The 23,464-nt window shown below is 44.8% G+C and overlaps 2 protein-coding genes across 5 annotated transcripts in view; both read left to right on the forward strand.

Annotated features, from left to right (window-relative positions):
* The window catches only part of stard15 (StAR-related lipid transfer (START) domain containing 15), an 11,253-nt gene extending 4,985 nt beyond the window's left edge, over nt 1-6,268 (forward strand). For 2 of the 4 annotated variants that reach the window (XM_019265144.2, XM_010752055.3), the window contains 5 exons: nt 4,192-4,339; nt 4,887-4,990; nt 5,082-5,199; nt 5,321-5,373; nt 5,462-6,268. In XM_019265144.2, coding sequence (XP_019120689.1) covers nt 4,192-4,339; nt 4,887-4,990; nt 5,082-5,199; nt 5,321-5,373; nt 5,462-5,677 — 639 coding nt within the window. In that variant the 3' untranslated portion in view covers nt 5,678-6,268. Of the gene's footprint in view, nt 1-1,825; nt 1,948-2,607; nt 3,171-4,191; nt 4,340-4,886; nt 4,991-5,081; nt 5,200-5,320; nt 5,374-5,461 lie in introns of those variants that run through there. The other 2 variants (XM_027280695.1, XM_027280690.1) reach the window with 2 other exon arrangements.
* Nucleotides 6,269-7,508: 1,240 nt separating this feature from the next.
* arap3 (ArfGAP with RhoGAP domain, ankyrin repeat and PH domain 3) overlaps nt 7,509-23,464 on the forward strand; it is a 38,395-nt gene continuing 22,439 nt past the window's right edge. Inside the window, exon 1 of the mRNA XM_027280468.1 lies at nt 7,509-7,784. The gene's annotated coding sequence lies outside the window, so the exon portion shown is untranslated. The remainder of the gene's footprint in view (nt 7,785-23,464) is intronic.

Below are 23,464 nucleotides of genomic sequence, written 5' to 3' on the forward strand. Positions count from 1 at the left end.
CCCAGCAGCAGCTGATATCACTGCCTAGTCCAGCAGCAGTCAGCCCAGCTCGGCGTCTGTCTTTCAGCCTTTTATTTCACCAAGCTCTCACCAACCACTAAAAGTCAGTCCCACATTTACTCTTGTCCGGCGGCTTCTTGCTCGCTCACTCTCTCCTTTTCTCTTCTTAGCTTCCTCCGTCAGCGTCCTCTTCACTCTCTTCTCCTCTGCCATCATGTCCATAGAAGCTGCTGAGCCTGGCTACCTCCTCTTCTTCTTCTTCTTCTTCTTCTTCTTCTTCTTCTTCTTCCCAGTGGTACAAACACTGACACTCAGCCTGGCTAACAAACTGAGCTAACATTAGCTAACAGCAGCTACAGAAGGCAGCTGTTTACTTCTTGTCATGATGTTTATGCTCTGAATCAGCTAACATTAGCTTGCTAGCTAACGTTAGTTGACTCATCGGTTACTTTGTCGACTTGTTAACGTTAGCTTGATGCTCGCTAATGTAAACACAGAGTGTTTATGGTGTTTATGTATTTAAATGGATTATCAGCTAACATGCTAACTGAGGCTAAGCTAAGGGTTAGCTTAGCTGGTCTGTTGGTTAGCATCATGGAGCTAATGGTCCAAATAATACGGAACAGAACAGATAGTACTGTTACGTTAACGTTACTGTAACGTTATTCTAAATATGATGGTAGTTTATTTTCCAGCCTCATGTTGTTGCAGAGAAACATGAAGAATGTAATATTAATGATGACTGAATGAATCCACCTCAGACACACTGACAAGGTTCATGGAATAAATTCAGCAGTTTAACGATGAGCAGAGGTCAGAACAGCTGATCAGAGGTTGTAAACAAGTTGGACCTGTTGGACCTGTTGGACTCGTGTGGCCCAGCGGCCTCCCGCAGAGGAAAGACAAACCGGTGTTCAGCGTCAGCGTGCTGAAAAATTCAGAGCGGAAAGGAAAACGTAACGGCTGGAAACCCGAGGACGGAGGTGGAGAGGCGTTCAAGCGACATCAGAACTGGGCCATGCTCCAGCAGACACAAACCAGTTCAATTCAAGTTCACTTTACTGGTTCTGTTTCTTTACTGGACCGGTTCCAGTCTGGAGACGTTGCTCCTCTTCAAACTTCAAACTCGGGACCAGCAGAGAGCAGGGCGGCCCGGCCGGGTGGTGTTACCTGAAGCGTTCACACCATCAGACTCCACTGAGGCGTTTAAACCGGCACACTTCATCATTTAACCTCACAGAACACTGTTTCCTGGGTTCCTGGGTCTGTTTCCAAACAGCTGTCAGTAACACACTGACTCTGGATCAGAACCTCACAGAACCACATGAAGAAAACACTTTAATGTCTTGCTGCTGCTCACTTCCTGTCTGGTTCAGGGTCCGTTAGCAGCTAAAGAGACATTCAGTCAAACATAACGTGGACGTGATGACATCATGACCCCTGGTGACTGGCTGCAGTGTAGCTCATAAGCCCCGCCCCACGGGCCCCCTTTTAAGGAGTTATTGATGATATAAAGAGATGATTGACAGCTGAGCTCTGCTCATGATGATGTCACAGGTGTGGGCAGGGCCTAATTACTGCGGCTCTAACCACGATAGCTTCAGTGCTACATTCCAGCACACAGTGCATGTAACAGATGTTAGCATCGTGTCAGTCTTTGATAAGTTCCAGCTTCTGTCTGAACTTTGATATCGCTTCATATCATATTATATATGATGAATAAAACGTGTTGGGGATTATCAAGAGTCTTGCTGGATGTAGAAAGCTGCTCTCTGTTTTGTGACAGTTGCTGGGTAGTTGAAGGATTTTCTTTGAATGACTTCCAGGCCGTGATACTAATGCAGGCGCAGTATGAAGGGTCGTGACATTCATGTTGCTGCCGGACGACTACCTGTGTTCTGCTGATAATGGAGATACTTCCTGCAGTACCTGGACTTACCTTCTCAGGTATCCCAGTCATTCTGCTATCATGCCGTCTTGAACGGCCTCACAGGTCTTTACATTTCTGAGTTGAGATGAGTTACTTGACATCGCAATGTGCCAACACTGTCTGAGTGAACAGTGGCTGACTTTTCTTTGATGGTGTTGGTATGAGAGGTTCAGGTCTCCAGTTCTGAGATGTCTTTTCTGGCCGTGGCTCTTTCTTATTCTCAGGAGCTTCCGGTGGGTTTCAAACATTGACTAGAACATCAGTGATGCACGCGGAACGCATGGCATCGTGCCGGGTGGACCTTTACTCCGTGTTGATGTTTTCTCTTCTAAGGCGTGACCTAAACTTGAGTTTGTGTCTTAGACTCAGTTTTAGCTGCAGGTCTAACTCTGCTCACACAGAAAAGAGGCGGAGTGACTGCTGCTGAGTGACAGACAAAGACATGAAGCTCTCGACTTTATGAATCATTAATAGCGTGCTGATTGAGTTACGCGGAGCATTTTACGGCGTGGACCGTCACAATATCTGATGACTGCAGCTCGGCTGAGCTTGACGCTCCTGTAAGATTACAGCAGTGGAAAAAAGTGACGTCGTACAGTAAGCAGCCATCTCACATGTCTCACATGTCAGCAACACCTCCAGAAAAGATCATCTGGTTCCCTGAAAGTGTGAGCAGCAAAATGATAAAAAAGATACATTTTAAGTTCTCTGGAAAAAACTTTCAATCATTCTGTTTTAGAAGAAACTGACACAGTTCTTTTCTTAGTTGTTTGTTTTCTGCGTCAACTACACAACACAACTACAGCTGAGAAAAGTTTAGATTCAGAAACTAAAAGATTAAAGTAGAAACATAACTCCTAGCTCCTCCATATGTGGGCTTCAAACTACGTCACATGACTTAGACGTGTCCAGACGTGAACCTACAGCGTCGTAGTTTGGACCAATCAGCAGCTGACCGTACAGGATGACGTACTTCCAACAGAAACAGATGTTGGTTCAGGTCGAATTGAACCAGACTGGGGCGGTACCGGAGATACTGACCCACATCCCAAGACTCATAGGATATGTGATCACAGTGTTCAGTGTGAAGGTTCTCTGCTGACCTGGAGGTTGAACGCTGAAATCCCAGACCGCCTGATAAGATCTGAGCAGGGAAAGTGAAGCTTTGCTGTCCTGTTAGCTGACGATAGGCCTTTGAGCAAGGCATCAACAAGAAAGTCTAAAAGAACTAAACAGTCAGGTCAGTCCAGAAGAAACTAGCTGTAATCAGAGATACAAACATGACAGGTGAACAGGTGTGTTGGAGGAACAGGGTCAGGTGACCTCTGGTGGTTTAACCTGTAAGACATGCAGGGTAATCATGGGATATCAGAACGTATGTACAGTGGTCCCTCGTTTATCGTGGAGGATACGTTCTAAAAATAACCCGCAGTAGACGAAATCCGCAAAGTAATCAGCTTTATTTTTTTTACAATTTTTCTGTTGTTTTAAGGCCGTAAAACCCCTAACCACACACTTTTATACACTTTTCTCAGGCATTAACATTTTCTCACATTTCTCTCTTATTTAAACACTTCTCCCTTAGCCAATCAGGACGCCGAACACAATGCGCGTTCATACTGTACAGTACGCTGTAAAAAAAAGCATGCAAAATTACACTAAAAAAATCCGCGAAACAGCGAGGCCGCGAAAGGTGAACCGCGTTATAGTGAGGGACGACTGTATCATGTCAATCCATCATACTAGTGATGGGAAGTTCAGTTCTTTTTAGGGAGTCAGATCATTTGACTCAGCTCACCAAGATGAGCCGGCTCTTTCGGCTCCAAATTTAGCGATGTTTTGACTTTTGATTTCCGTGTACGCATATATCATTTACATTATTCAATACATCATTTCGTACGTATTCAAATGTAAAAATTACATTTTCTATCAACAAATTGCTGTAGCCAATTGTTTTCATTGCATTTACAGGCTGTTGTAACTCTCCACCCAGTGAATGCACTAACGTGCTTGTAAAACCACTATGCTACACAAAGCAGATAGAAACCCCTATAAAAACTATAAAAAGCATAGAAATGCTGCTTCCTTTTCTACTCTCAACGGCTCACGTACCGGAGCCGGCTCCCATCGTACACTTAAAAGAGCCGGCTCGTTCACGACCGACACCGTTCACTACATCATACATGCAGCTAAAAGGCCTGAATAGGTGTGTGTGTGTGTGTGTGTGTGTGTGTGTGTGTGTGTGTGTGTGTGTGTTTCAGATGAGGATTGTGTGTAAAGATGTGACAGCTGAGACGCTGTACGATGTCCTCCATGACACGAGCTATCGCAAGAAGTGGGATACCAACATGATCGACACCTATGACATCGGCAGACTGACCGCCAACGCAGACATCGGATATTACTCCTGTTAGTTCACCAAACTCACATGTTTTATTCCTGCAGCTCACATGTTTTAACATGAACTTTACACATTTTAATATGAACTTTACATGTTATATCATAAACTTTACATATTTTAACATATTTTAATGTGTTTTAACATGAACTTTACATGTTTTAACATATTTTAATGTGTTTTAACATGAGCTTTACATGTTATAACATGAACTTTACATGTTTTAACATGAGCTTTACATGTTTTAACATGAACTTTACATGTTTTAACATATTTTAATGTGTTTTAAAATGAGCTTTACATGTTTTAACATGAACTTTACATGTTTTAACATGAACTTTACATGTTTTAACATATTTTAATGTGTTTTAACATGAGCTTTACATCTTATAACATGAACTTTACATGTTTTAACATATTTTAATGTGTTTTAACATGAGCTTTACATGTTTTAGCATGAACTTTATGTTATAACATGAAGTTAATGTTTTAATATTAACTTTACATGTTTTAATGTGAACTTCATGTTTTAACATGAGCTTTACACGTTGTTTGAAGGGAAATGTCCGACTCCTCTAAAGAACAGAGACTTCGTGACCATGAGATCTTGGCTTCCTCTCGGTAACGACTACCTGATCATCAACTACTCGGTCAAACATCCGGTGAGCTTAAACAACATAAACATCATAAACATCCCCACTTTGTAACATCCTGTCTGTCTGTCTATCTCACAGCCTGTCTTCCTCTCCTCAGCAACACCCTCCTAAGAAGGACTATGTCCGAGCCGTGTCCCTGCTGACCGGATACCTGATCCAGTCCAACGGAGCCAACAGTTCAACCCTTTACTACCTGACCCAGGTGGATCCGCGAGGTAAGCCAGAACATCACTTTATGAACATGTCTTTACTTTGTAAATGTGTCTGGGACATGTTTGTTTTGTAAACACGTCCTCACTTTGTTAACACGTCCTGTCTTGTCCTGTTGGTTTGTAGGTTCGTTACCAAAGTGGGTGGTGAACCGAGCGTCTCAGTTTGTGGCTCCAAAGGTGAAATTTTTCTCCTGGACATGGAAGTCAAACATCTGTCTCACACTTGTCACATTTAATAAAGTCTCTCTGTGTCTTCCTTTCTCAGGCGATGAGAAAGATCTACAAGGCGTCCCAGAAGTATCCGGAGTGGAAGAGGAAGCACAACCCGAACCTGAAGCCGTGGATGTTTCCGGAGCAAAACTCTCTGCCGTGCATCAATGTGGCGGAGCTGACGGTGCAGCGCGCCGACTCTCTGGAGAACATCGATGAGAGCGGCCTGAGTGAGGAGAAGACGCACCACAGCGACGACGAAGAGACTTAATCGTCTGTGCGGAGACGCGTCGCTTCCTTCTGTCTGTTTCTGTTTGTTGGTTTGTTTGTTTGTCAGACTGAGCAGAGCGGCACCAAACTCCATTATGATTCTGACTGATCTTAATGAGATGATTCATATTCACTTCACAAAGTTCAGGTTCAGGTGTGTTCAGGTGTGTTCTGCTCAGGTCATCCACTAATATTTAATTATTATACTAACAAACAAACACTCTGAGGAACATCTGATGTATTTTATAACTTTGTATTTCTGTAGACTGATTCTTGGTGTGTTCATGTGTGAACTGTAGTGTGTGATCAGGTAAACACCTGTGGGGGCGGAGCTCAGGTGTGTTGTCAGGACTCATATTTAATGTAATATAACTCTGTAACCTGAGAATCTTCTTCTGTGATTCATTCATGACCCAAACGGACCTAACAAACGGTTCTAACAAAGACTGAAACGTTCAAGTCCTCAGACTTGTTGTACTCGAGTAACTCACAATGTAATCTGATACAAGAACATGAGAATATTAGAGTTGTACTTCCTGTCTGCAGGGATCCGCCCACATGAAGAAAAACAACAAACACGAAGCAAAAAAATAAAATCATGATGTCATAATTCAACGTTTTGTGTCATGTCAAAAAGTTCAACAATTTATTTATTTGAATCAACGACAACATGCAACACATGGTAACATGTTGTTAAACTTTTAAAACTTTAAAAATGTTTTAACTTTAAAACTTTTTAACTTTTAAAACTTTTTAACTTCAGAATAATCATAATAAGTGACGACATGGAAAGTAACTGAATACATTTACTCAAGTACTTCGACTTGTACTGCACTACAAATACTAGTAATTTTACTCCATTACATTTGACTGACAGCTATAGTTACTTCCTGTCCAGTGAAATCCACATATCTCCAGATGTGTTGATGCTGAATGTTTGTGATGACCTGAACTGTGGTGGACCCGCCTCTCCTAATCAGGATGAGTGCTTCTAGAAAATGAACGAAGATGTGAACTCTGTTGTGACCACATGAGGGCGCTCATGTTCATGAAATATGATGAGAAGGACGAGGTGGAGAAACCTCTGAGACAACTGAACTGAACCATGGTGGACTCTGCCACTCTGTCCATGGTGGACCCTGCCTCTCTGTCCATGGTGGACCCTGCCTCTCTGTCCATAGTGGACCCCGCCTCTCTGTCCATGGTGGACCTTGCCTCTCTGTCCATGGTGGACCCTTCCTCCTCTCTGTCCATGGTGGACCCCTCCTCCTCTCTGTCCATGGTGGACCCCGCCTCTCTGTCCATGGTGGACCCTGCCTCTGATCACTGATGACTGATCAGTGTCTGTGTGGTCCATCTCATGTCCTCGGTCCTCGCCATCCTCGCCGTCTTCCCGCCTCTCTGGAGGAAGTCGGCTTCCTTGTTGTTCCCGGTCTGCAGACCCTCTCAGTGCTGTATTGTCTCAGGCACTTCCTGTTTCCTGTCTGCGCAGCTCTGATTGTTGTTTGAGGAGGAAGCCACTTCCTGTCCACAGAGGACAGGACGCGCTGTACGAGGAGGACTTCCTCAGGCCTGGACTTTGATGTCACTTCCTGTCAGCGAAGATGATCTTAACATTTCATCTCACAGTCTAACGAGGCTAACAGGGCTAACGAGCTGATCAGTTTGTAGTTCATAAAAAACTACAACAGAGCGAGCTGATCACATGACCTGATGTTTTTATGAATTAACCTTCTGAGCCACCGTACAGCTCACTGTCTGTTTTAATATTTATAAAGTTATAACAATTTATTTCATTTAATTGAACTTCCTCAAAATAAACTAATTGATTTTATTTCGGAGGAAAACGGAAACAGGAGGCTCCCCTGGCCTTTATTTTGAAGGTGTAAACCGGAAGCCGCAGCACTGTGTGTGACTTCACTTGTTCAGAGTTTCTCCTCCCAGAGACGCTCCGGACTTCACCGGGACCTGCAGAGACTGCGACACACCAGAGACCACAGACCGGACCAGAACCAGGAGCAGAGACCACAAACCGGACCAGAACCAGGAGCAGAGACCACAAACCGGACCAGAACCAGGAGCAGAGACCAGCTGGGATCGGATCAGAGGTGAGACTTTGATTCTGTCAGACTGTCGCTCAGTGAGTTCTGCTGTCTGTGCTCAGAGCCCGGCTCGGTCCGGCAGAGCCCGGGTCCTGGTCCTGGTTCTGGTCCTGGTTCTGGTTCTTAGAGTTTCTGGTTTTTAGGAAGTTTTTGGCGCAAACTGAGAAAAAATGAATAATTCAGATTAATGACATTATTAATAATTAATGAGCCCGTGTGTGTGTGTGTGTGTGTGTGTGTTTGTGTATGTGTGTTTGTGTATGTGTGTGTGTGTATGTGTGTGTGTGTGTGTGTGTGTGTGTGTGTGGGTGTGTGTGATGTTTGTGTAGCGTGGTGTATGCTGGTGGTGGTTGTGTGTGTTTGTGTGTGTGTGTTTGTGTATGTGTGTGTTTGTGTGTGTGTATGTGTGTGTGTTTGTGTTTGTGTGTGTGTGTGTGTGTTTGTGTACGTGTATATGTGTATGTGTGTGTGTGTTTGTTTGTTTGTGTGTGTGTGTGTTTGTGTGTGTGTGTGTGTGTATGTGTGTCTGTGTGTGTGTGTTTGTGTGTGTGTCTGTGTTTGTGTACGTGTATATGTGTGTGTGTGTGTGTGTGTGTGTTTGTTTGTGTGTGTGTTTGTGTATGTGTATGTGTGTGTTTGTGTACGTGTGTGTGTGTGTGTTTGTGTATGTGTGTGTGTGTGTGTGTGTGTGTTTGTGTTTGTTTGTGTGTGTGTGGGTGTGTTTGTGTGTGTGTTTGTGTTTGTTTGTGTGTGTGTTTTTTTGTGTGTGCGTTTGTTTGTGTGTGTGTGTGTGTTTGTGTGTGTGTTTGTGTTTGTTTGTGTGTGTATGGGTGTGTTTGTGTGTGTGTGGGTGTGTTTGTGTTTGTGTGTGTACGTGTGTGAGTGTGTGTTTGTTTGTGTTTGTTTGTGTGTGTGTGTGTGTGTGTGTGTGTTTGTTTGTGTGTGTTTGTGTGTGTGTGTTTCTGTTTGTTTGTGTGCGTGTGTTTTTTGACGTTACATCATGACGTCATCATGTATGTTGACTTAAAGGTCCGCTGTGTAACTTTGTGTGTGTGGTTTACCCGGTCCGGTCCGGTCCGGCTGCTGAGCCCGGTTCTGTCATGACTTCCTTCAGTGTTGGTTCAGCTGACAGAGACACAGATCGTGTGAACAGCGACATATATATATAGTATATATTTCTCATCTATATATCTATCTCGAGCTAAAAATCAACCATAACCCTATTATCCTAACCATAAAACCATATCTGATCATATATCACCCTATCGCTCGCTGGTTTATCTATCCCCTTCTCTCATGTGTTTCTCTACTCCCCCTCACGCACCCACCCCTCTCTTGCTCTCCGCCCTCTATTCTTTCTTCGGGCGGTCCCGCGCTTCACCCCCTTCCCTCCTTCCTCGCCCCCCCTTACTGTCATCCTCGCGCTGCCACCTCTCCTCCCTCCCTGTCTCCATCCCTTCCCCGCCTTGTCCTGCGACGCCGCTTTCTCCTGCCTAACCTTTCTTTCTGACGACTGGCTCTATTGATCACTCCTTTACCGCGCATGACTCATTCATAGAATAACCAAAATTATTTCATCTGGTTCTGCCTAGGTGCCTCATGGGGCACAGCGCCACAGCCCAAGCCGCTGGAAGCATCGAACTGACGCAGTGGCCACACCCTGTAGTGTAGACTGGGTTGTTTTGCTTTGAGGTGATATGTTAGTAGTGTGGTTACTCTTGATTTAAATTCGGCTTTGCAAATGTGCAATTGCCTTGTTTTTGTCCACACGCCGTCGGGCAACTTTTTAAATGATGTTCCCCCTAAAGCCGTCCTTATCCATCTTACACCACAGACTCTCCTTTGTTGGATAGCATCTAGACATTTGCACAGTCCGCTCCTTTAGTTGGAATATCATAGACATATATACACAGACTCTCCTTTAGTTAGGATAGATCATAGACATATATAACACGACTCTCCTTTAGTTAGGATAGATCATAGACAAATATACACGACTCCCTTTAGTTAGGATAGATCATAGACATATAACATAGACTCTCCTTTAGTTAGGATAGATCATAGACATATACATAGACTCTCCTTTAGTTAGGATAGATCATAGACATATATACACGCTCCTTTAGTTAGGTAGATCATAGACATATACATAGACTCTCCTTTAGTTAGGATAGATCATAGACTATACATAGACTCCTTTAGTTAGGATAGATCATAGACATATCATACTCTCCTTTAGTTAGATAGATCATAGACATATAACAGACTCTCCTTTAGTTAGGATAGATCATAGACATATAACATAGATGCCTCACTGAGCAGGTTGGTCGTTGCTGCGATACGTTAACGTGTCGCCATATTGGATGTGGCAGATCTGCCCGTAAACAATACAAGCGGGCCCGGTTTTAGCTATGGGCAATGTGGGCGACCGCCCAGGGCGCAGTCTCCGTGAGGGCTTTAAGTTAATGCCTCTTATACACCCATTCACACACACACACTAATATATCTGGGAAACAAAGCTCTACTTTGCCACATCCAAAATGGCGGCCGCCATTTTTTACGCGTTAATTCTTTAAAATTAATCGACAAAATTAACACGTTAATTTTGACAGCACTAATATTTATATGTTTATGCTTCCAGATCATAACTCAGTTATTCAGTCTAATCCTATGGCAGCATCACTAAGGGATGACCTGAGCCAGCACTAACTATAAGCTCTATCAAAGAGGAAAGTCTTCAGTCTATTCTTAAAGGTGTTGACCGTGTCTGCCTCCTGAACCCAGAATGGTAGTTTGTTCCACAGAAGAGGAGCCTGATAGCTGAAAGCTCTGGCTCCCAATCTACTTTTGGAAACTATAGGAACCACAAGGAACCACAAGGAACCCAGCGTCCTGAGAGCGCAGTGTTCTAGAGGGGTAATAAGGTACTATGAGCTCTTTTAGATATGATGGTGCCTGACCATGAAGAGCTTTGTAAGTAAGGAGAAGAATTTAAATTCTATTCTAGATTTAATAGGGAGCCAATGCAAGGAAGCCAGAATGGGAGAGATGTGATCTCTGATCTTGGTTCCTGTCAGAACACGTGCAGCAGCATTCTGAATTAAGCTAACGTGTTAGCTCTTAGCTTGTGTTGCAGCAGGGATGTCCAAAGTACGGCTCGGGGGCCAATCACGGCCCGCGGTCACATGTACACATGTATAAATAACAGATATGTACATGTGTACATATCTGTTATATATCTGCAGATGTTTGTTACAGAGCAGAGAAACGTGTTGACTTCATCACTCAGAATAAGTTCATGTTTAACGTGAGGTTCAGATTCTAAATGTTTGGCCCTGCACGTCTTCACGTTGAGTTACATCGACTCAAAAAGTTTAATACTACACATACATGAAGTAAAAGCACTGCAGTCTGAATCAGTGATGGTGATGAAGGCTCTGCTTCCTTCTGAGGGCGTTCACACACAAACATCCTGCGAAGAGGAAACTCCACTTCCTGTTTCAGCTGAAGCTTCAAAATAAAACTGAACAACGTCACTCTTCTTCTTCTTCTTCTTCTGTGGTCAGTTTACACAACGCTGACCACAGAAGAAGAAGGCGAGCACATGAACGCATCATTACTCATCATCCAATCAGATCGCTCAGATGACAGACAGACATCGATGATGTTCTCTGATGGTTCTCTGAGCTTTCTCTGAGCGTTCATTGAGCGTTCTCTGATGGTTCTCTGAGCGTTCTCTGATGGTTCTCTAAGCGTTCTCTGAGCGTTCATTGAGCGCTCTCTGATGGCTCTCTGAGCGTTCTCTGATGGTTCTCTGAGCGTTCTCTGATGGCTCTCTGAGCGTTCCTTGATGGTTCTCTGAGCGTTCTCTGATGGTTCTCTGAGCGTTCTCTGATGGCTCTCTGAGCGTTCTCTGATGGCTCTCTGAGCGTTCTCTGATGGTTCTCTGAGCGTTCTCTGATGGTTCCAGTCACAGCAGTCTAACAGTGTCTCTTTGTTTGTTTCAAACAGACTGTTATTGTACTGCTCACTCGCCCACCCTCTCTCTCTTTCATTTGTTCCTCCTCTCCTCTCCTCTCCTCTCCTCTCCTCTCCTCTCCTCTCCTCCTCTCCTCTCAAAGAATATTCTGGGGTGTTATGTATAGGTATATGTAGAGTTATGTATAGTATATGGTACTTTATGGATGTAATGTATAGGTACTTTAACGTATATGTATATGTACTTATATGTAGATGTATATGTACATTTACATATATGTATATGTACTTTTTTGTATAGGTATAGTACTTTACTATATGTATTGTACTTTATGTATAATGTACATTTACGTATATGGTATATGTACTTTATGTATATGTATATGTATATGTACTTTATGTATATGTATATGTTATAGTACTTACGTATAATATGTATATATGTAACTGTATTATATGTATATGTACTTTACGTATAGGTAATGGTAACTTGTATGTATATGTCAATTACGTATATGTTACTATGTACGTATATGTATATGTTAGTATTGTATTACGTAAATTAATATGGATCGTTACTTTATGTATATGTATAGGTACTTTATGTATATGTATATGTACTTTTACCGTAGAGGTATATGTACTTTATGTTATAGGTATATGTACGTTCGTATATGTTATATGTACTTTATGTATACGTATGATGTACTTACGTATAGGTATTGTACTAACTACTGGTTACGACCGAACTTACTTTATTATATATGAATTACACTTAGACTTGACTGACTAACGTTACTTTTTAACGAGTACGACTTACTTTACTTGTTACTTGTTATATATATATATATTATTATAATTGTATATTACTGTACTTTAATGTTGACTGTTACTGGTTCGACGACTACTTAGTACTACTTTAACTACGGTTTGGGGGGGGGGGAAAGTGACGTTATGTAAAACGTGGGGGACGACGACGAGGTGTACTGTGTTTAACGTTACTGAGACTACGATACTTTAATTATGTTATGTATATGTATACTTTACGTATATGTATATGTATAACGTACTTTAACATATATTTAGGTACTTTATAAATGTATGTATATGTACTTTCATGTATATGTATATGTATATTGTCACTTTAAATGTATATGTATCATGGCCTTTACGTATAGGTATATGTTACTTTATGTATATTGTATATTATAGGTACTTTGTAAAACATGTTTATCTTATATCTTGTTTAACATGTGTGGATCCAGAGTTTAGTTCGTCTGTTTCTGGGCTCCTGTAGAATCATGTAGATTAAAGTCAGCTGATCCTGGACCTGGACTGCGCGTGTGTGTGTGTGTGTGTGTGGTGTGTGGTGGGTTGTGTGGTGGTGTGTGTGTGTGTGTACCTGTGTGTGGTGTGTGTGTGTGCGTGGTGTGTACCTGTGTGTGTGCCTGTGTGTGTGTGTGTGTGCGTGTGCCTGTGTGTGTGTGTGTGTCCTGTGGGGTGTGTTGTTGTGTGTGCTGTGTGTGTGGGGTGTGTGTGTTTTCCTGTATCCTGTGTTTTGTTCTGTAGATCTACAGCTGATTACAACAACAGGAGATAAGAGCTGAGAAAATGTCAGGCCATTGTTAGCAGTGTTAGCAGTGTTAGCAGTGTAGCATTTTAGCAGTGTTAGCACTGTAACATTGTTAGCATTGTTAGCATTTTAGCAGTGTTAGCATGTTGCATGTTAGCATTGTTCGCATTGTAGCATTGTTAGCACTGTTACTGTTAAGCATTGTTAGATAACAGGTTAGCACTGTTAGCATTGTTAGCATTGTTAGACACTGTTAAACAGTGTTAGCACTGTTAATGTTTAGCATTGTTAGAATGTAACAGTGTTAGCAGTGTTAGCACTTTGTAACACTGTTGCAGTGTAGCATTGTTTAGCAGTGTTAGCAATGTTAGCATTGTTAGCACTGTTAACCATTGTTAGCATTGTTAGCAGTGTAGCATTGTTAGCAGTTAGCATTGTTAGAATTGTTAGAAGTTGTTAACAGTGTTAGCAGTGTTAGCACTGTTAGCAGTGTTAGTATTGTTAGCAGTGTTAGCATGTTAGCATTGTTAGCACTGTTCAGTGTTAGCATTGTTAGCAATGTAGCATTGTTAGCACTGTTAGCAGTATAACGCTGTTAGCCGTGTCACAACAGTGATGGTTGCAGTGTTAGCACTGTTAGCATCATTTCTCTTTCTTGTGTTCAGTGGGATGGAAGCGTCTGTATCTGTCGGCCACGCCGTCTTTATCTCACAGCCTTCAGTCACTTCTTCTGTTTCACACTTCCTCCTCCTCTGCGCCTCCTCTGCCCTCCTTTTCCTCTCAGACTGTTTTCACTCTTTCAGTTTTACAGTGTTTCATCATCTGCTCACAGACTTTGAGACCTGCAGCAGACTTCAGATAGACGACATCAGTGATTTTGTGACTCGTCACGTCGTCTGACTAATGACAGACTGAACCTGGTCATGTTTTGTCATCCTGCAGCTGACTTCCTCCTCAGAAATCTGATTTGAACCAACATGACGTCACGTTGTTGTGTAATCCCACAAACACAGACATTCCACGGTGCTCTGAGCTCACAGCCCACTAACAGACTAGCTAAACGCAGCTAGAGTTGGCAGCAATTCAGGAAACTTAGAGGATTCCTGTGATGTTTGTTTGAGTGTTCCAGGGGTGTTGAGGTGTGGGTTACATAAAACCCCGTGAGGTCGATCCCGATGGTCTGAGAACAGAAGCTGGTTTCATGTGAAGCAGTGCAGTTTTGGAGGAGGAAAAAGGTCGACAGGAGAGAAGCTGCATTGACTCACTTTCCTCCCCCTCCTTTGTCTTCTGCTGGACGCTGCTGACCTCTGTGTGGTGTGTGTGTTGTGTGGTGTGTGTGTGTTGTCAGTAGTTATTTTTACTCACACTCTGTCACTTGGGGTTTCTTCTCTGTTTCTTTAACAGCTGACAAACAAACTCGTTGTTTAAGCTCAGTTCATGTTTTGTCATCAGTGAGGCGCCGTCACAGTGTTTTGTAACCTGTTTTTAACAGGAGGCCCAGCACAGCCTTCCGCAGCCATTTCGCGCTGGTCGCAGACCCACCTTGTCAGACTGTTGCTCCATGGTTTCTGGTCGTACATTTGAGACGTTGCTTGCTCCACTGGTTCTAATCCTACAGTAGTTGCTTGCTCACTGGTGTCTGGTCGTACTTTGACGTTGCTCCACTGGTTTCTAATCCTACAGTTGACGTTGCTTGCTCCACTGGTTTCTAATCCTACATTGACGTTGCTGCTCCACTGGTTTCTGGTCGTACATTTGACCGTTGCTCCACTGGTTTCTAATCCTACAGTTGACGTTGCTCCACTGGTTTTCTAATCCTACAGTTGACGTTGCTCCACTGTGTTCGGGTCGTACATTTGACGTTGCCTCTCCCTGGTTTCTGGTCGTACATTTGACGTTGCTCCACTGGTTTCTAATCCTACATTTGACGTTTGCTCCACGGGTTCTATCCTACATGTGACGTTGCTCCACTGGTTTCTGGTCGTACAGTTGACGTTGCTCCACTGGTTTCTGGTCGTACAGTTGACGTTGCTCCACTGGTTTCTGGTCGTACAGTTGACATTGCTCCACTGGTTTCTAATCCTACAGTTGACGTTGCTCCACTGGTTTCTAATCCTACAGTTGACGTTGTCCACTGGTTTCTAATACACGTTGACGTTGCTCCACTGGTTTCTGGTCGTACAGTTTGACGTGTTCCCACTGGTTTCTGGTCGTACAGTTGACGTTGCTCCACTGGTTTTCAATCCTACATTTGCCTTTGCTCACACTGGTTTCTAATCCACGTTGACGTTGCTTGCTCACGGTTTCTGGTCGTACAGTTGACATTGCTCCACTTGTTTTTGGTGTACAGTGACCGTGCTCCACTGGTTTCCTGGTCAGTAGTCAACAATTGTGATCGTTGTTACGTTTCTTCTCAGATGGGTCATAGCCGCTGAACGTTAAACACTCAACACACCCACACAACACACACACACACACCCACACACAGACACCCACACACACACACATTCAGCACAGTGGGGTGTCAAACGTGAGGACACATGTCCAGCCTTTGGTTCAGGAAACAGATGCATCATTGGCAGCTCAAGGTCCGACCCCCCCTTCAGCTTCAACAGCTCGCCCCCCCCCCTCCGGCTCCTGCGGCACTCCCTTGTATCCTGTGTGTGTGTTAGATGGGGTTACTGTGTGTGTGTGTTTCTGTGTGTGTGTGTTCACTGTGTGTGTGTGTTACTGTGTGTGTGGTTACTCTGATGTGTGGTGTGTAAGCATGTGTGTGTTACATGGTAGTGTGTGTTTACGTGTGTGTGTGTTACTCTGTGTGTGTTAGCATGTGTCAGGGCTAAACAACACGCGTCCCTGTTATTTGGGAGCCAATCCGAGGGCTCAGAAACAGGTGGGTCACTTCCGTCTGTGATGACCCAGTTCAAACTTTATTTAAAGTGAATCTGTTGACGATGTGTCGATTGTTTTCACGTGTTGTTCAGCAGTTTTCTAAAATACTGGGCTGAGCCGGGCCTCACGCTTCTATTCTGGTCAGCTGATCGCTTCATGTTGTCAGAGTCAAAGGCATCGCTGCTGCAGATGCTCACAAAACAATCCGCTGTTCGCGCCCTGATTGACATCAGGTTTTGTTTCTCTTCTGTGGGTTTTAGTCGGCTGAAGGGGGGTCGTGCCTGTGGGGGTCAGAGGTGGCACAGTGATGTCATATGAGAGCATAAAAAACAGTCGGCAGCTCACACGGCTGAAGCATCATCATATCATCCTCCATTGGCCTTACCAAACATGGTAACCTGCAGGGTCATTTAACCACACTGAACAGCTCATCAAAAATACATTACCCAGAGCCACTGAAGCTGCGTTTGTCTGAAACGATTCTAACCCTGATCCTGGTGCTGATCCGTACCTGAGTCTTGTTGTCTGTCTTTGTCTCCAGAGGACGGATGGTGCCGGTTCCCTGTTGTAGGTCGTGTATGGCCTTGCCTTGTTCCTAATGTGGAGACAAAGTCCGGTCCCAGGAGCTCCATGTTGGTCGTCATGCCTTGCTGGATGGAAGCACGTCGGGGTTTGAGAACGCTTCTAGTCGCGATCCACCTGGAGAGGTCAGAGTCCTCCATGCTACTGTAACATGCCTACCACTACCACCCCCCTCAGAACCTCCCAGACCTCTGCCGGTCCCCCTTCACACCTCCTCAGACCATCATGCAGTCCCCTCAGACCTCCTCAGACTCCACAACCTCCTCAGGACCTCTGCACGCCCGCCCAGACCTCCTCAGACCCTCCTGCAGACCCCTCAGAACCTCCCTCAGGACCTCCCGGCAGCCCCCTCAGGACCTCTGCAGACCTCTGCAGATCCTCCACAGACCTCTGCAGACCTCCACAGGACCTTCCTCAGACCTCTCGGCAGACTCCCTCAGACATCCTCAGACTCTGCAGGACCCCTCAGACCTTCTCAGACCTCTCAGACCTTCACAGACCCCCTCAGTTATGCACACCTGGCTGATGGCATCATCCAGCCCTGTTCCAATGTCCTCCCGAGGTATCTGGACCCTTCCGTCGGCGGTCTCCTATTGGCTAGAGGACTTCACCACCCTGGACCATGACGCCTTGGTCAGCCTCGGTATAACCGCACACTGGACCCAGGAAAAGGATCCTACGATTGGTCATCCACATCAGAGGCTCGAGGCTCGAGAGGCCAATTCAAGACAGGCCAGATCTCCCGCGTGACCGCTGGTCAGTCTGTTTTCTCATCAGCGTGGGTTTCCTCGTCACCGCTCGACCCGCGGTTACTTTGAGGGCGACAGGAACAGCTCGGCTCCCAAACCTCGCCGCCATGTCTGACCACTCTGGACAGCGGCAGACCTGTGGTAAGCGGTCCCCAAACCCAGAACCTGTTTTCCAACCGCCGCCGCAGGACAACACCCATCCACTTCTGCCCAACAAAAAACGGACCCTGCACAGCCCCCACCCAGGAGGCTTTCCCAGGAGTCCATCTGTTTCACTGTCTTAGAGGGTTTGACCTTAGGGGGACACGGCCCACACCTGATGACAGGAAAACGCCGACCTCAACAACAAGTCGCCACGCCCAGACCGAAGGAGCGAGCCAGGTGGAGAGGAGGAGGCCCAGTCGTAGTTTGTCTCTGTTGACGTGGAGGGGTGTTACCTCCGTTCCCCCAAGGCTGAACCACAAGGGTTTCCACCACCCATCTTCCAGGGGTCCCCAGCCACTCTACATGTCCTCATTCACAACTTCTGTGCAAACAGAGCAGACACTTCCTGTGTACTTCCTCATTACTGGTGTCTATGACAACACCGACATCTCATGGATCCCGAGTCATCTGGTTCACCCCGAGGTGAGTGGGATGGAGATGGTGTCGTAATGATCGACCCTCTACTGGGGGCACCTTACCTGCTAACTGCCCCACCAGTGGAGGGAGAGTTATTGCACCCAGCTCAGCTCCCTCCAACTCCACCCAACAAACACCTGCAGAGGAACCCCGAAGGACACAGGTTAGGCCTCCTCCGTGGACCAGGGCCAACCAAGGAGGTTAATTTACTTTGTCTTTTAGATTGTAGGGGCGCTAGAGCTGACCACCTGAAGACTCTGACTGACCCCCGAGGGCCCCAAGCACACCCGATTCACCTCCTGACCTTATTCAATGGGTCTGGGTATATATTTCTAATCCATTCCATAAACATGATCTTAGTACGAGCTTGTTATCATTAAAATGAGGGTAGTAAATTACTGATGTACCCAGAAGCTGCTGCGCATGTCTATCTAGACTTTTGCCTCGATAACAAAACCTGCCAAAGAAAAAAAAGTTGAACCGCAGCTCTATCATTTAGTAAGGACCGTAGGAGTTCTCAGGGTAGCAGAGGTAAAGAATCCAGTGAACCAACTAAGGACTGAAAGCAAAGGGAGCTGGCATCATGGTTCTGTCTTTTTTAGTGACCTGGAGGTTTTCTTTAGATTATTGTTGATTATATGTGTCTGTCTGTCGTCTGTTTTCAGTGGCAGCACATTAAGTAACAACTCTTCAGGATCAGCCCAAGGTGCGTTCAGATGAGACACAAATTTCAGTAAGACATGATGGGGAACAGTCATCAGATCTGGAGCCTGTTCATTCAGTTGGGGTTTTGGGTTTGGACAGGACTGAAGGTTTAGTTGTGTTTCATGTGTTTATCATGAGTAACTCTGTTTGTGTTCTGCCGACCAGCGTTCAACAGACGACCCCGAGAGAGAATCATCCATACTGTGAAACTGTTTTCCAGACCAGAAGAAACTTCCTCCCGTTTGAGGATGAGATTGACCGTCATTCATCACAAAGTGTATTTTGAATAGATGTCAGCTGACAGTTTTTTGCTGCCCTGCAGTGAACTGAAGGCCGACGTGGAGGACTGAGGAGGATGGAAGAGAAACATGCCGAGGATCTCATGGGTTAAGATACCAGAAACAATGAATGGTTTCACACCCTTTTTAGGAGTGTTGTGACAGACTAAAAAGAAAATGAACTACAGTCTGGTATAAGGACATATATAAAAAACAACATCAAATGCATGCATATTGATGGACTTTTGTGACTGTGATAAACTGCAGTCTATTTATTAATTAGCAGAATCAGATTCGTTGTCTTTTTCTCTTTGTTGTTGTTGAATACAAACAAATGAAGTGAAACTTTTGTTCTTGATTGTAGAAACAGCTTGAAAAGGATACAGACGTTCGAACGCTCACAATCCTGTGTTGAAAGTCCAGAATTTTATTGACAAGAAACTAAAACACAACAACCACAAAGGCTAGCGGAACCATTTGTTTCTTGCTGATTACAAAAGAGAAGATTGTGTTGCAACAGATTTCAATAATAAAATAAGGATGTGATGTCAAGATTGAAGCTTCACCAGCTGGTCTAAATAACAGGGTTGTTGTCCTTAGGTGTCCGCATTTCCCTGGACGAAGCGTTTGTTCTCAAGGCCTCTTCACTCCGGAGACTCTCAGTGGTTACAGCACCGTCGCGGAGAAACCATCCACCCCCACCGCCTACCCTCTCCCGGCCCCCCCACAACCTTCCCTTAAGGGCCGATGAGGACTGACCATCGCGCCTAACGCCAGCTACAACCTCCCTGACCGAGAGAGCCCCACCCACATCAGCAGTGATGGCTGGACAAGCTATCGCCACAGGGGTGCGTTTGATTTAAACCAGCTTATTAGACAGTGGACCTAGGTCTGGAAACTGAAAGAACACCAGACCAACAGGTTTCCTTTAAGAGGGTACTAGGTGTCTTTGAAACAAAGCCCCCAGAGGTTTTTTAAAGGAGTGGTACGAGTTGTCAACAGTGTTCAGTGTCCTTTAACATATTCCTTAGGTTCTTAAGTAGATGTCTAGGTTCTCAGTGCCAATCACGCAGTGGCAACAGGGAAGTTAAAAATTCACATACACCTCCTGTTCTGAGTCATGTTTATGTGTGTGTGTTATCCAGAGGTCCAAGGTCATCAGCTATTCTGGCGTCTCCTCCTCTCTCGTCATGCTCCTCCTTGGTGTCTCCTCCCTCGTAAGAAGCTGCCTGTGCCTCGTCATCTTCTCTCCTCTCCTTTTTCTTTCTTCAATCCACTCGTGTTTTGGTCTTTTTCTTTCTTGCTTCCAACGTCTCTTTAAAACTGTCTTTCTCACTGTCTCCTCTGTCCTCTTTGTTTTCGTCTTTGTCTCTCTGTCTCATTGGTCTATTGCTTTCTTTCTCCACTGTTCTCTTTGTCTCTGTCTTTTTGTCTATTTGTCTCATTGTCCTCTTTGTGCTTGTCACTAATGTTTTTTCTCATATGTCTCTCTGTCTTTTTGTCTCTCTCTGTTTTTTGTCCTCTCTTTCTGTCTGACCTGAAATGTGTTCATGTTTCAGGAACGATGTATTTCAAAAGCGTTCATGTGTAATTTTGATGGAAAGAACTGATAGTAACTCGCAAGTGAGAGGTGTTGAGAACTTTTTATTTGATTTTATATTTTAATTTAGCTTTAATTTAGTTTATGTGAGATTTAAATGATGAATGACCTTCAGAACAGTTCTGATCACTGTTTGTCACCTGCTCTGTCTCAGGACGCTATCTAAAGGTTCATCCGTTGTCTGCCATCCAGAGGCCCGCCCAGCCAAAGACAACAAGTTTGAAAATTGTGACGAGTCAGCGATCTTTGTGTTCAGGACCGGACAATGAAGGTAAACAGAACCCCACAGAAAGAACCCAAAACCCAGGTCTGAGCACGTCTGTGATGAAGATGATGATGATGATGATGATGATGTTTCTGTCCAGTGCTGCGGCGCGGTGGTCTCCACGCGCTAGACTGTCAGAGATCAGCTGGTGTTCGGTCAGCGCCGTTTGGGACCGGGTCACACTGTCAGAAAACACGGGCACTGGAACTAAAAGGAAACGGCAAGAACAAAGTGTACGCCGCATCAACACAGAGGGGCAGATCTGGGATTCTACAGAGTTGAACAGGTGTCCTCATGTCATACTTGTCCTCGCATGTCACTATATCTTCTGTCTCTTGTTTATCCTCATGTCTTCGCGTCTCATGTCACTCATGTCCCTATTTACATATCTTGTAACATGCCTCATATCTTCTGTCCTCTCATGTCCTCATGTCATGCCTTGCTATGCATACTTCATGTCCTACTTGTCCTCAATGTCTACGTGTCCTGATGTCCTCTGTCCTCATGTCTTGTTTGTAACTCATGCCTCATGTACCCTCATATCTTCATGGTCCTTCTTGTCCTCATGTCCTCATATCTTCATGTCCATCCTTGTCCTCATGTCTTCGTGTCCTCGATGTCCTACATGTTCCGTCCTTGTCCTACATATCTTCATGGTCCCAATGTCCTCATGTCTTCGTGTCCTCCTATCTTCATGTCTTCTGGTTCTCTGCAAGTGTTTTCGTAATGGGAACGGATCACATGATTGATGTCGAGAGAGCACGATCAGAATGGAAAACACAAGAGCTTCGACGAATTCATCACGCCCATTACAAAACCTTACAGGTACCTCGGAACAAAATGTCCATCGCAGCAAACCTATGGTCAGGTCACATGTAATGACTCAGGTTCAGGGTAATGACTCAGTTTCGGGGTTAATGACTCAGGTTCAGAGTAAAGACTCTGGGTTCACTGTAATGACTCTGGTTTCATAGGACGTCGGCACTGAATGATCAGGTTCAGGTAAATGCCGGTCACTGTAATGACTCCAGTCGTTAACGGGTCAATAATGACTCTGGGGTTCACTGTAATGACTACAATGGTCAGAGGTAATGACTCTGGGTCAATTTAGGACAAGTGGGTACGGAATGACCAGGTTGTAATGAACTCTGGGTTCACTGTAAATGACTTCGGGTTCAGGTAAAAATGACTCTGGGTATCACGTATTGACTCTGGGTTCACTGTAATGACTCAGGATCAGTAATGGACTCTGGGTTCCTTATACTCGGTTCAAGTAGATCTGGTCAGGGTAAATGAAGCGGAGATATAATGACTCTGGGTTCCACGTAATGACTCTGGCAGTAAGACTAGTAGGTAATGACTCTGGGTTCAGAGTAATGACTCTGGGTTCGTGTAAGGACTCTGGTTCGAGTAATGACTCGGGTCAGAGTAATGACTCGTCACTGAGACTCTGGGTTCAGACTAAGACTGGGTCAAGGATGATCGGTCCTAACTTGGGATTGTCGTCAGAATGGCTTGGACGTAGGACTCTTCGTGGCGGTGTCAGTGGTAATGGACTCTGGGTTCAGAGTAATGACTCGGGGTTCACTGTAATGACTCTGGTTCAGGGTAACTCTGGTATCAGCTCGGTTCAAGTAATGATCGGGTCAGACGTAATGACCTGGCCTGATGTTGGTTCACTGTAATGACCCTGGGTTTCAGAGTAATGACTCTGGGTTCACTAGTATGACTCGGGTCAGGGTAATGACGTCTGGGTCAGAAGTAATGGACTCTGGGTCACTGTAATGACTCTGGGGTTAGAGTATGGCTCTGGGTTAGAGTAATGACTCTGGGTTCAGGGGTAATGACGTCTGGGTTCAGAGTATGTCAGGTTCAAGTAATGGACTCTGGGTCATTCATGTAATGACTCTGGGTTCAGAGTAAAGACTCTGGTTCACTGTAATGACTCTGGTTCACTGTAATGAACTCTGGGTTCAGAGTAAGAACTCTCGGGGTTTCAGAAGTAATGAACTCTTGGTTCAGAGTAATGACTTCTGGGGTTCACTGTAGACTCTGGGTTCAGGTAATGACTCTGGGTTCCGAGTAATGACTCTGGTTCAGGGTAATGACTGGGGTTCAGATTAATGGACGCTTGGTTCAGAGTAATGAATCTTGGTTCACTGTAATGACCTCTGGTTCAGAGAGTAATGACCTGGTTTCCGAGTTAAATACTCTGGGTTCAGGGTAATGATCTGGGTTCAGAGTAATGACTCTGGGTTCAGAAGTAATGACTCGGGGTAGGTTGATCTAGGGTAATTGGGGGGGGGAAAACTGGGTTCGCAGTAATGGAATCCTGGGTTCAGAGTAATGAATGCGGTCCCGGGTAATCTTCGGTTAAAATAATGGACTCGGGTTCAGGGTAATGACTCCGGGTTTCAGAAGTAATGACTCTGGGTTCAGATTC

Source organism: Larimichthys crocea, chromosome I, assembly GCF_000972845.2.
Source record: "Larimichthys crocea isolate SSNF chromosome I, L_crocea_2.0, whole genome shotgun sequence".
NCBI classification, from domain to species: Eukaryota; Metazoa; Chordata; class Actinopteri; family Sciaenidae; genus Larimichthys; species Larimichthys crocea.